Source organism: Pleurodeles waltl, chromosome 8 (assembly GCF_031143425.1).
Source record: "Pleurodeles waltl isolate 20211129_DDA chromosome 8, aPleWal1.hap1.20221129, whole genome shotgun sequence".
Lineage (NCBI taxonomy): Eukaryota > Metazoa > Chordata > Amphibia > Caudata > Salamandridae > Pleurodeles > Pleurodeles waltl.
The window spans coordinates 1,308,176,858-1,308,190,859 of record NC_090447.1 but is presented as its reverse complement, the minus strand read 5'-3'; the positions used below and the strand labels follow the sequence as shown (position 1 = coordinate 1,308,190,859).

Below are 14,002 nucleotides of genomic sequence, written 5' to 3'. Positions count from 1 at the left end.
TTCAAGGGACTTCAAGTACCATGCATTAAGTCTCCAGGTTGGCAGCTGTGCCCGGTGCTCCACACCCCAGTCTGCCAAAATCGGCACATGGTCTGCCACTAGGAAGGATCGGAACAGATCTGATTCGTCACGTCCGTTGCCGGCACCCATATTAGGTCTGTTCGGGCCTCAGTATGATGAGCAGCAGATCGGTGGGTGTAAGCATGTTCCTCCAGGTGCCAGACCCACCATGCATCACAGAGACTCCACAAGTCTGCCCAGGATTTTAAGCACACAGACCCGAGGCGTCAGCTGGGACTGGGCCCCGCAGAGACATCCTCTATGGGGGCTGGCACTGCGTTAGTCTCACCTACGACAGAGTGGAACCGTCGGGGAGTGGTGCCAAAAGCGATCCAAGTGCCTCACATGTGTGCTGCAAACATTGTGGGGGGGTTAAGCAGGACCCCAGATTGTATTGCTTGGCCTCTATCTGACCCTCCACAACAATATACCTCCCGAAGGGACCCTCATGAACCTTTGTCACTGTCAGCGGAAGGGACTTGTGCAACAGCAGGGCTACTCCCTTGGACCCCTGACCTAGAAAAGAGCACCGGGTCACCATTAAATGTGTCTACTGCAGTAGGACCACCCTGGGGAATGCCTCTTTATGTAACAGAGGACTGCCGTCCGTTTGATGCAGTCCAGCAACCCATTAACATTCCAGGAAATTACAGAAATCATATTGAGTATATGAGTTGATATGTGCAGCCCATGAGGCTCCCAGTGTACAGAGGGTGACCCATGGGGGCGGCGGACCATGAGGGCAGGGTCCTTTAAAACAACACATTGTCTGCCTCTGTGCACCTGAACGTTTGTGTATTGAGCATCAGTGGTACACGTAATCTTCATGTGAACTTGAAGATAACAATCTGTAAAAACCACCTTGCTTGGAAAAAAATAATAATAATAATAATCCCCCCCACACAGAAGTATCGGTCGCCCCTATAACCATTATGGAACTGTGTTAACTCATGGAGGTACTTGCAGGCCGTGGCGGACGAGCACCGGTTCTATCCATGGTGCCCACTGCGGATCCACTCCGAGGATGCAGTTCCCGTTGTTCCTTCGCCCATTCCCATGCCTGCTGCGGTGTTTCAAAGAAAAGGGTAAAGCACCATAGATGATGTTTAGCTTGACAGAGAAAAGGAGCATGTAATTCAAATTCAGCACACGCAGTTTCTGTTTAACTTCCTCATGTGAGCTTCAAGGTTGTTGAACAGCTGGAGTATAGTCCGGGAAGGTCAGGATTTTTGCAGTAGAGTACCATACCTCTGCCTGAGAGGGGCCTCACGTAGAATAGTGTCTCGGTCCCTATAGTTGAGGAATCGGATCACCACAGGCCGGGAAGGAGCCCCGAGTGGGGGCCTTTTCGCCAGCACACGACACGCCCTCTCCACCACAAAGCAGCGTGACAACTTATCTTCAGGAACCCAAGAGCGGATCCAGGTCTCTATGAGCTACTCCATTGCACCCCCTGCTATTTCCTCTGGCGTACCCACCAGGTGAAGATTGTTTCTGCGATAATGGTTCGGCATCCTCGCCCCTTTCTTCCAGGCTGAACACCTTTGAGGTAAGCTGGGAGACTCATGTCTGGATCCTCGTTTGTAGAAATTCTGGTCTGTCTTGGTCACTCTCAGCCACTCGCCTAAGGTCCTGACGCACCAGGGAGAGGTCTACATGGACATCGTCCACCTTGGACTTGCCTCCCTTGAGTCATGGATTGCCTTCAGAAGCATCACCACATCCAGCGGGAAGGACATCCTCTCCGTCTCTTGCTCCGGACCTGCACCTGTCGCTTTGAAGTGCGGTGTATTGGTCCATTTTCGTCAGTGCCACCTTAGTATGAGGGGGCCTGTTGTGCCCCATATCCCCGGGGACGCTCAGCCAAGCGGCTGCACCCCAGAGGGTAAATGCCCTGGTTCTACCACACTGTCAAGGAGTAGAGGCAGGCGCTCCAAGTCAAGTGCCCAATAACCCCACTGCCTCCTGGCCAGCCCACCAGTTGCCACTCACCAGGGCAGAAACGTGACCCCCACCACCCCCCCAGACTGGGGAGCACCACAGGACCATGCCTCCCTCACAGCCCCTCACAAGGCGTACCGTCTGCCGCTCGCTTGACTTTGGTGGAGCAAATTTCTGTGTAACTGCGTGGAAGGTGCCAAGGTTCCTAACACTAATTACTATCTAGCTTTTTCTCCATCCTCCGGGTTTGTACTTGGCCTTGTTATTTCCCATCAGTGATATGTCCAGGTGAGCCACGAATGTTCACTCGGAACCAAGGTGCAGTTAAATAGGAGTGTCACTAGCAGGACAGAAAGAAGCAAGCTGGTCCAACAGTTACTCCATAAAGTTAGGAGTCACCTGGCATGAGCTAGCTGGCTCGACGCCCTTCTTTGTCCCTCCAGCTGCAGCCAGGATGTCGTAGACCAAGCTGGCGGCCCCAAGCGTGCTACGCCCGCGGCACAACTCCTCTCATCTTCTTTAACGGGGTGCCTCTCCTCACCTTGCACTTGTTAGCACCTGATCTCACAACCCCCCCCGCCTCGCTCCTCCCCAGGGCAGCATCAACATGCACCCCACAGCGGTCACCAGGCCTCGACGCTCCTCTCCTCCGCAGGCCACCTCCAATCACCAAAGCGGCTGCGCGGCGTGTTCCTCCACACGGCCCTGGCTAGCCACAGCAGCCCGGGGCCGCCCACAGCTGCGAGTCGGCCATGACGCCACCACCTTCTTCACCAGCCAGGCAGCAGGACCGCCGCCCTCCTCCGGGCCCCAGCTGCTCTTGCTCAGTTGGGGCGAGGCCTCGCCAGGCCCCAGCTCCTCAGCCACAGCAGGGGACACTTAAAGCCGTGGGGTGGGCCTCAGTGCCGCCACCTTGTTTACTAGCAAGGCGGAAGGCATGCTGAGAGCTGTGCCGTCCTCCAGGCCCCAGTCGCTCCTGGTCAGCTCCCCTGCGGTCAACCCTCCTTTCTCCAGTGGCCTCGGCGGGCTACCCTTGTCACTGGGTGCTTCTCTCAACAGTGTGGCCTGGCGGGGACGTTCCACTTTCAGACAGGATCATTTGTCGGATCCGAGGAGCGGGAACTCCTTCAAAATGCGGCCGCCATGATGGGGTCACTTGGCCACGCCCCCACCTTTTCTGCACCTTTACATTCAGAGTAGTGAGGGCAAACCGTCACAGGTTTTTCAAGGACGTAGGGCACCAGCTCAGAACTCAGTAATCAAACAGTTGTACAACCAGTCTCTTCGTCCATCACACTTGACTAGCACATTATCAGTAACATGAATCCACCACAGTCTGAAGCATGTGATAATCAGATGAAATAATTCAAAGGCTGCAGAGAAGGTCAGACACAACCTGTGTCTCTATGTATGAAGCCGCCTTCACTGGACTAGTGTCAATTGTCTGCCTTAGCACCACCTTACAGGTTTGGCTGCTGTGGCTCCATCCGGCCAGTGAAGCCAGTGCAACCCTGACTGCGCCGATGAAGAATGCTGAGGCCGATTTACTCACCAATCAAGCCAATGTGATCACCATATCAGTTGCAGTCCCGACCAGACAATTGCAGTCACCAAGGCAGTTGTATCCCCACTGGGCTGAAGTGCAGAAACGCATAGTTGTCTTGTTGCCCCCGCAGGAACTACAGAGAGACCAGGAGACCCTCTACAGTAGGGCTCACTACTGGCTTCGCTCTCAGGCAGTCCACTTTCTCTAGGTGTTCTTCAGAGTGGGAACATGCTGGGCTTCTCTTCCTGCGGAGCCAAACAGCCTCTTCTCTCACAGCAGCCAGGCAGGCTTCTAGGCACTGGTCAGACCCTCTGCTCCCCCAGCAGAAACTGCAGACTTCACTTGATGTCCTCTCAGCCCTGGAAGGCTGGCTATCAAGTGACAGCAGCCCTGGTTGCACAGCAGTCCTTAGAGTACTCTACAGGAAGTTACTTCCCTTTTTATGAAGGAGTTCGAACTAGAACATGTTGGGGTGATTTGGTCCCACTGTTATAAATATTTTACAGACAGGTGATGTGGATCTAATGTATCCAACTTAAGAACCAGTGTGGGCTCACTCTTATTTGCGTAACCTTTTTCAAGATGCTTTCCAGATACAGCCTTTATTTAAAGTGGAGCTTTTCGCAGCAAGTAGCACTGGGGTAGTCTTCAAACTGGAGTACCTGATATATAGGCACAATGTAATGTGAGGTTTCGCCATCTGACTGTCATCATTCTCCCTGAAGCACTAATCTGGCATAGACAAAAGGGCAGGTCTGACCCAGAAACCTCCTCACTTTGAGAAACGAAATCTGCAGTCCCCACCCTTGACTCCTTCACCCCTTACCCCTTTCACTCTTACCAACTATTAAAGGGATGTACTCAAACAGTACTAATCAGCAGTCCCTTGCTAACAAAGTCTCTTTTGAATCTCTAAAGGCAGCACTGTCTCCCATCTATCTTAATTAATTGTCTGGATCTCCGTCCTCTAGCCACAGGAATGTATGTGTTCTACAAACACACAGGATGTCACCACAGGTTTCTGGGTATGCACAAGACAGCGGAACATTACAAAAGAGGGCAGCAGACCTTTCTTTCACTGACTGAGATATGATGGTCTCAAATCATGGTATGCCGCAACCACCTCTTGAGTCCATTCTCTCATGGAAAGAGGCTTTTCCAGTGGCCAGTATCAGACAATGTCTCTCTTAACTATGATTTTCACTGTCTGTTGCCTGTATTCTCCCTTTCTCCATTGATTTATGCTGTACACAGTGACTAGTGGTACTTTGAATACACACTCTGTATGCTTGGAATTGGTAATGCTGTGTATACACATGACTGGCACAGTACCACAGTAATTGTTTTACTGTGCATACACATTCAATATGACTGGCATGTTAGAGCAGTGCTTACATGTGATTAGCACATACCTTGGGCCATATAGCGTAATATTATTACAGCGTCAAAAACAGAGGTAATCCAGTTTGTATTTAAAAATAGAATAAATTGACTAAGAGGATAAGCACATTTAAAAGGAAGATTTTACACCAAAGTGAAAACGGAGCAAAATAATTCTAGGTTATTTTAGCTATGTATTTTACTAGAAAAAATAATTGGTCTCAAAGGTGTCCCACATAGTTTGAAGGTGAAGCAAAATGAAGTTACCTAATTCCTTGTTATGCAGGAAGCAAAATATTGAAAACTCAGTTTGCTGCAGGGCACATATTTAGGTAATGGGACCAAGACTAAATATAGTGCAGTTACACTCCTCTGTTTTTCAAGGTCAAACGTGTTTATGTGCAGTAAATTGTCTCATAATTGGTTTCCTTCATGGCCTTTTTGCTCCAGTCCTTACTTCATGAACATAAACACGTTGCAGTACCTATTTGTTTTTGTCATTAAAGAATTGTGGAAATTCATTTTCTGTAAGCTTTGCCACAGCTCAACTGTTTACATATGATGATATACAAAGATACCCTGTCTTGCTTACTTTAAACATACAATTGTCTGGTGGGTTTTGATTGCACTGGGAACTGTTAATCTGTTTTGTCTTCCTTAGTACCACTGCTAATGCAATCATGAGATGTGAGCTTGTAAACTCATATCTCTGTGATGTCGGCTGATCAGTGTCATTCACAGAGAGCAGTGTGTGAGTGACAGCATGAGTGAAGTTCTCCCTGCCACCTTTCCTCACTGTTTCAAATGTTGTCACAGAACGGGTGGAGCCAGTTGATCCCATCTCCCACTCTGACAAAGTAGAAGAAACTGGGGTTACTTCAAATGGATGGACAAACACACAGGGACTAAGAATGACTGCTGTCTTGGACAAGGCTGCTGCTAAAGCATCTAAGGCTTTGTTTTACAATTTAAATATGATTATTCTGAAACTAGTGTGGTTATCCCCAGTCATTACTAATTTATTTCAAATCGCTATGCACAGGACCTTTTCCCTGCATTCCAAGGAATGAAGAATCACAGTACCCCATCTACAGTCCCTTCTGCATTATTGTCCCCTCACTGCTTCAAATAGAGCAGATAGACTTATTTGGCATGCTGTTGTGTCAGCTTTCTGTAGCTTCAGGAAGCTCAACAAAGACTCCTTCTAATGCACCAAAAAGTCCTGTGCTAGCTGTGAGGCTTTTCCTTTAACCCCGAAAGGTTGCCCAAGAAATTTGTGCAGACATGTAACTTGTGTATACTGTCCACTGCACGTCTTGACGTTGGTCACCTCATCCACTGGGGCATTTGTTAGTTAGTCTAGCCTCCATGTCTTTACTTTGCTGCCAGCCAGCTCCAAGCCCTGTTCAAAGCCCAACATGTTCTACCCAGTATTCCCTCCAAAGTACATTGGACTGAGTCCACTGCTGCCTCAGTCTTCACTGTCTTCTCCAAATCAGTGTGGAGCACAATAAGGTATTTTCTCCAAGTGTAAGTTCTGAGTTGATCTTTTCACCACTTTCTTGCAGAGTTAATGGAGTCTTCTCTGTTTTACTTTCTCCCCATATTGCACAGTAGCTCAGTCTGTAGCACATACAGTCTCCACCCTGTCTTCACATATTAATCATTACCACTAGCTATCAGATACCAGGACAATATACTTCAATCCTCAAAGCCAGGTGTAATGGAATTTATACTCCTGTATGGTGTACTGAGGCCCCTGTGACCCTTCACCAGGCAGTTCCAGATGATTGTTGGAAAGTTTACCATACCCTGACTAAGCCACGCTTTTTATCACATGGTATCTTTCCCAGTTTCCTGCAGCCGGAATGAACCTACTGAATGAGGACTAGATGTGAGAGCTCAATCAGCATTAATGGGTCCAGTGTTCATAGGTCACTGCTGTGTTTGTGTGTGTTTTGCGATTTAGTTGAAATAATAACTTTGGCAATGTAATTTGACATTCAGGTCACCCATTGAGTTCAGGGTTTCATTTTTAAACTTCTGCAATTTTGGTCTAGAAGGAGCAAAGTGATATGGGGTCAACTGAAAGTACCATTTAAAGTCCCACAGGGATTTTTGCTGTCCACTGCAGAAACTGCTGAACAAGAACTTGGAGCTAGAACATTCATCAAACTAGACCCTTCGTATAGTTTACCTTAAATTCCTTTCAGTAGTTTCTAAGCTATGTATTTTACAAGCAGTTGGCAGATTTTATAACGTTTATCTCTGTATATTTAGATCTATTTATTCACAGATTATTCTTCATCAATTTGTGCTTAACCCTGGGTATAGCTTGACACAAAAAGCAGTCGGGCTTAACTTAAAGGCAATGTGAAAAGTATTTATGCAGCACACAAACAGTAATAAAGTGAAAACACAACACGAAAAATCCCAAACCAACTTAGAAGAATAGAGTAAAGCTCCAGGCAGCAGATCAGTCCTTCCAGGTACAGCAGCAGTCTGGCAGAGTGCACAGCAGGTCACAGCAGCAGGCAGCCCTCCGAGTCCTTCGGCACGTCCAGTAATGAACTGAAGTGTAGGTCTGAGAGCCCTATTTTTAAATCCTGGTGCTCTTCTCCCAGAAGGTGGAGAAGTTTCCAGAAAGGTTCATTGAATCTCTCTCCTCCCCAGTCAACCTAGTTAATGGCCCATTGAGACTCAATTATCCCATTATTGTGTGACTGTCTGGGAGGAATTCACAAAGGTTCAACTGTCAGTTGCACCCAGTCATGTCACCTAAGGCAGAGACAAAAGGCTAAGGGCAGGAAAATACCAACTTTCTAAATGTGCCATTTTCAAAAAGCACTTTACCATTAAAGCAGGTTTGTCATTACAAGTTCCTAGTTACCAAACATGATATAACTACCTCCTTGCATTTAGGAATTGAAGCTTATTAAATGTAATAAGAAATGCCCTGTTCTAACTTATGTGAGAGTGGGTAGGCCTCGCAGTAGTGAAAAACAAGGACACGTAAAACTTGAAAAATACCTACCCTACCAAATAATTACTCAGCACCTTGCCCTATGAGCTACTTAAGGCAGTGGTTCCCAACCTTTTGACTTCTGTGGACCCCCACTTTATCAGTACTAGATCCCGGGAACCCCCACTGAATCATTAATTGAATCTGGGGACATTTCCCCCACTGCCCACCCTCCCCCACCCCATTGAGTCATTACTGAAAGCTGTGGATCTAATCTGTTGCTATTATTACATTTCCTAAGCAGTCACAGACCCCTTGAGGAGCCTTTGTGGACCCCCCAGGGTTCCCCAGACCACAGGTTGGTAACCACTGACCTAGGGGCCTCACCTTAGGGGTGACGTAAATGTAATAAAAGGGGAGTTTTATGCCTGGCAAGGGGTTGTAAATGCTGTCGACATGGCAGTGGGACACTTCATTCAGGCTGCAATGGCAGGCCTGGGACACGTTTTAGAGGGCTAATTAGATGGGTGGCACAACAATAATACATGCCCTGGGAATATAGTATAACAGTCTACAAGGGACATGAAAGTAAATTAAACATGCCAATTAGGTATAAAGCAAAATCTGACCATGTCTAAGTCCTAAGGTCAACAAGTGCGACACCAATCAACAGTAGGAGGAAGGCAAAAGGTTTGGGGGTGACCCTGCAGAGAGGGCCATTTCCAACACGCGGATTAGTGGATAATATGCAGATTCGAGCAGTCTGATTTGTTGACCATTACTAATGTTTATTACAAGTACCCAGGGACCCATAACCATTTTTCCTGTACACCCAAATCCCAGCAGATCTCTATCCCTCTATATTTTTCTATCTTACCTTCTCTATTTGGACCTACCTATGTCCCTCCTGGTTTGTCTTTTTAATTTCTCTTATCTCGGTTTCCCTCTGTGGCTCACTTTCTCTTTATCTCTGTAGGAAAATGGCCCTTGTTGCAGTTACCCCCTACCTTTTGCCTGATATTGATGCTAACTTGACTAGGAGTGTGTTGCGACCCTGCTAACCAGGCCCTAGCACCAGTGTTCTTTCCACAATTGGCACACCCCTGGCACACAGATAAGTCCCTTGTACAAGGTACAGTGGTACCAAGGGTCCTGTGACCAGGGAAGGTCCCTAAGGGCTGCAGCATGTGTTGTGCCACCCTAAGGGACCCCCCCACCTAACACCTGCACACTGCCATTGCAGATTGTGTGTGTTGGTGGGGAGAAAAAGGCAAAGTTGACATGGCATCCCCCTCAAGGTGCCATGCACACAAAACAATGCCTGTGACACAGGTAAGTCACCCCTCTAGCAGGCCTTAAAGCCCTAAGGCAGGGTGCACTGTACTACAGGTGAGGCCATAGCTGCATGAGCAACATGCCCCTACAGTGCCTAAGTCCGTTCTTAGATGTAAGTACAGTGTGGCCATATTAAGTATATGGTCTGGGAGTTTGTCAAAACAAACTCCACAGTTCTAAAATGGCTACACTGAATACTGGCAAGTTTGGTATCAAACTTCTCAGAATAATGAACTCACGTTGATGCCAGTGTTGGATGTATTAAAAAAATGCACACAGGGCATCTTAGGGATGTCCCCTGTATTTTACCCAATCGTCTAGTGTAGGACTGACTGGTCTGTGCCAGCCTGCCGCTAGCAGGCAGATTTCAGACACCCTGGGATGAGAGCCTTTGTGCTCTCTGAGGCCAGAAACAAAGCCTGCACTGCGGGGAGGTGCTTCACACCTCCCACCTGCAGGAACTGTAGCACCTAGCGGTGAGCCTCAAAGGCTCAGGCTTCATGTTACAATGCCCAAGCGCATTCTAGCTAGTGGAGATACCCAGCCCCTGGACAAAGGCCCACTTTTGGTGGCAGTTCAGAGGGATGATTAGGAAAAACAAGGAGGAGTCCCAACCTCAGCCTGGACCACCCCTAAGGTATCGAGAGCTGAAGTGATCCCCTCCTTCTTGGTTTGGAGGACAGGGACCAATAGGGATAGTAATGTGCTCCCTTCCCGGGCGGGTGGGAGATCTTTCTCCTTCCTGGCGGCCAAGACCTGGAACTCCCTCCCCACCAGCCTCAGGACCACCCAGGACCACTCCGCTTTCCGGAGACTCCTAAAGACTTGGCTGTTCGAGCAGCGATAACCCCCCCTTTCCCCCCTAGCGCCTTGAGACCCGCACGGGTGAGTAGCGCGCTTTATAAATGTTAATGATTTGATTTGATTTGATTTGATTCCCCAAAGGTAGTGAGCACAAGGAGGGTGTAGCCACCCTCAGGGACAGTAACCACTGGCTCCTGCTCTCTAACCACTAAAAAGGCCCCTAAATCTTGTATTTAAGGGCTCCCTGAACCAAGCTAGTCAGATTCCTGTCGACCTCAAGAAAAGGACTGCTTAGCTGAAACCCCAGCAGAGAAGGAAAGGAGACAACAGCTGACTTGGCCCCAGCCCTACCGGCCTGTCTGCGGCTTCAAAGAACCTGCAGAAGAAAGGCGACGCGTCCTGCAGGTCCAGCGACCTTTGAAAAACCTCCAGAGGACTGCCTACGTCACAGAGGTTCAAGAACTCTCGTGGACAGCAACCCTGTCCAAAGAAGAACAGAAGAAACCTCTTTTAAATGACTCCCACCTCACTTCAGACTCGTGAGTCCTAACCACTCTGCACCCGACGTCCGCGGCCCGAGTCCAGGTGGCCCAACCGACCAGTGAGGACCCCCAGCTACGGCGACAAAATGCCCACCCTGGGTTGACCTCTCCACCCCTCCACGACGACGCCTGCAGAGGGAATCCTGAGATCCCCCCACCCCCCCTGACCATGACTGCCCTGGATGAAGATAACCGATGCCAAAGGACCCACTGCACCCACAACCCCCAGGCCTTGGAGAAATCGACACCAGGTGCAGCGACGATCAACATGCGGCCTTCTTTCCTATCCGACTGGTGGTATGCCCGAGAAACCCCGCCGGACCTCGCCTGAAACGCCTTAGTGAGCCCCGGGGTCCCCTCATAGAGTTTCATTGGAAACCCGGCGCCCTGTTTGCCCCCAGCCGCCCCAGTGCCGTTGAGAGTGTGGGATTGGTGCCTACTTGGGGTCCCTCCTGTACTTCCCTTGCTAGCTCTTTTGCCACCCTTCGCTCTTGCTCTTCTCGTGGTGTGTGTCTTTCTCTCTCGCTCTATTAGTCTCTCTTTCTTGCGCCATTCAAATATGCATTGAGCTGAAAACACATCCTTTAAAACCTTAAGCTAGGACTGATGCACTATTATGGAATTGTAGGGCCAATCAAGACAGAATGTGCCTAAATTGTGATGCATAAATCACAAGACTTGGAGTGTAGATTTTGGGCCTGATTGACCTTTTGCTGTGAGTAGGTGTGGTTTACTCTTCTAGTACTGATTTTCAAGAATAAGAGGAATACTATTGACTGACTCCTGGAATTCAGTATTAAGCCAGGAGTACTCTAAAAGAAAGTCACAGCAAAATTGTTATTAAATGTGGCCTTAGAATTCTAAATCATTGTAATTTGCTTTGTCCTGTTGAAAATTTTGCAAACATAACCTTGTAGCATCACTACTGAAATAGTGTGTTTTATGTACTTTTTTTTGTGAGGTGGGTGTAAAAGATTATCTTCTAACTATATTTTTCCATTCCACAGCATGATAAGGAATCAAAGAAAACCGAACCAGTCAAAGAGAAGCCCAGGAAAAGACATGACCTAGAAAAAGATGTAAAGAAAGAGCACAAAGCAATCAAAAGTAAGTTTGCAAACAATGTGAGACATGAAAAGCAATAAAATACTTTTGTGGTCAAGCTGGGTTGGCTGAAATTGGAAGTTCTGAGTTTTAACACATTTTCTTGTACATATTTCTATAACCTCCCTTGACAAACTAAATTACTGTTCACTTGTTTGTCCTCTTTGTACTCTACTTACTCCATGTAAAATGTGGACTTTTTTCTAATTGTAGTTTAAGAGAGAACCAACTCTGGTAAAGCAGAAAGTCTATATGTAGGTTTTGAATTTGTATTTATTGTCTGTTAATAGAGCCCGACAGAATGCAATAAGGGCTTTCCACCCAAGACATTGGGTAGAACTGATGTGAATTACTAAATTGAACACTCAGCCTTTCAGGTGCTAGGTTCTGTATATTATCTGCTAATTTCCATTTAACATATACCAAATTGGGTCACGCCGTGTCCTTTTGAAGGCTCAGTGCACACTTTTCTTTAGGTTTTCCTAGAAGAATGTAAGCTGTTATGTGATTCCCGGTATTCCCCCTTTGCATCAGAAGATGGGGATTTTTGCAGTAGTCTACCATTTTTGCAGTTGTCATTCTTCCCCTGCAGGATTAGATTTCTTTGAATGCAGCGCTCAGTGTGCCATAATCTGCTCACAGTTTGTTTTTGTAGAGATGCTCTCTCCATTATTTTTTCATGAATGGTGTAACATACTCTTCTTTGTTACACATCTTTGAAGTGCACTGGAAGTTCAGATTCTACCTAGATGTCTTATTTACTTAGTTTTTGAAAGCACTCTGTCCAAGAGTTAACAATTGTTTTTCCTTATATTACAGGTGAGGTCTTTAGCGTTGTGCACAAGTAATCCATTACTTGATACTTCATCCACATCCCTTCAGCCTGACAGGTCTGATTGTCATCAGTTTGACTGGCGGCTCCATGCCTCTTATGGAGCTCCCACTCAACTTTGAATGCAGATGGTGGCTGGCATACTCTCTTTCTCACTGCTGGTGCCAGGTGAGCTGTCTGCTCAAAATATTTCACCTAATTGAGCTCCAGGAGCTTTCCCACCTCCTTATAAGTCCCATGCTTGTTGTTGTCCATCACTAGGTCTAAAAAAAACGCCCTGTAGGTGGGACTTCAGAATAGACCTCCACTACTACCCGCTCGCCACTATCTCTGACCACAGCCTGAAAAACCGCCACAAGAGAGGTCGGCCATCTTGCTTGCCTCCTGGTTCCACCCCCAGACTACTTTTAGGTTTTGTCGGTTGCAGTGAAATGCCTCCCTAGACATGGTTACCCCCTAACATTTTGCCTTTTGCTGATGCTAGTTATGATTGAAAGTGTGATGGGATCCTGTTAACCAGGCCCTAGCACCATTGTTATTTCCCTAAACTGTACCTTTGTTCCCACAATTGGCACAGCCCTGGCACACAGATAAGTCCCTTGTAACTGGTACCCCTGGTATCAAGGGCCCGGTGGCCAGGGAAGGTTTTTAAGGGCTGCAGCATGTATTATGCCACCCTAGGGACCCCTCACTCAGCACATGCACACTGCCTCACAGCTTGTGTGTGCTGGTGAGGAGAAGATGACTAAGTCGACATGGCACTCCCCTCAGGGTGCCATGCCCACATCCCACTGCATGTGGCATAAGTATGTCACCCCTCTAGCAGGCCTTACAGCCCTAAGGCAGGGTGCACTATACCACAAGTGAGGGCATAGTTGAATGGGTAATATGCCCCTACAGTGTCTAAGCCAGATCTTAGACATTGTAAGTGCAGGGTAGCCATAAAGAGTATATGGTCTGGGAGTCCATCAAATACGAACCCCACAGTTCCATAATGGCTACACTGAATTCTGGGAAGTTTGGTATCAAACTTCTCAGCACAATAAATTCACACTGATGCCAGTGTGGGATTTATTGAAAAATACACACAGAGGGCATCTTAGAGATGCCCCCTGTATACCAGTCCGACTCCTAGTGTTAGGCTGACCAGTTTCTGCCAGCCTGCCGCAACCAGATGAGTTTCTAGCCACATGGGGCGAGTGCCTTTGTCACTCTGTGGCCAGCAACAAAGCCTGTCCTGCCTGTGAGGTGCTTCACAACTCCCTCTGCCGGAACTGTAACACCTGGCGGTGAGCCTCAGAGGCTCAAGCCTGGTGTTACAGCACCCCAAGGCACTGCAGCTGTGGAGATGCCCGCCCCTCCGGACACAGCCCCCACTTGTGGCGCCAAGTCCAGAGGACATCATGAGAAAAACAAGGAGTCACCACTCACCAGTCAGGACAGCCCCTAAGGTGTCCTGTGCTGAGATGACCCCTGCCTTAGGAAATCCTCCATCT

At 48.0% G+C, this 14,002-nt stretch overlaps 1 protein-coding gene across 1 annotated transcript in view; it reads left to right on the top strand.

Annotated features, from left to right (window-relative positions):
* MPHOSPH8 (M-phase phosphoprotein 8) overlaps nt 1–14,002 on the top strand; it is a 286,382-nt gene that overhangs the window by 62,245 nt on the left and 210,135 nt on the right. Inside the window, exon 4 of the mRNA XM_069202290.1 lies at nt 11,578–11,677. Within this exon, the coding sequence (XP_069058391.1) occupies nt 11,578–11,677 (100 nt within the window). The remainder of the gene's footprint in view (nt 1–11,577; nt 11,678–14,002) is intronic.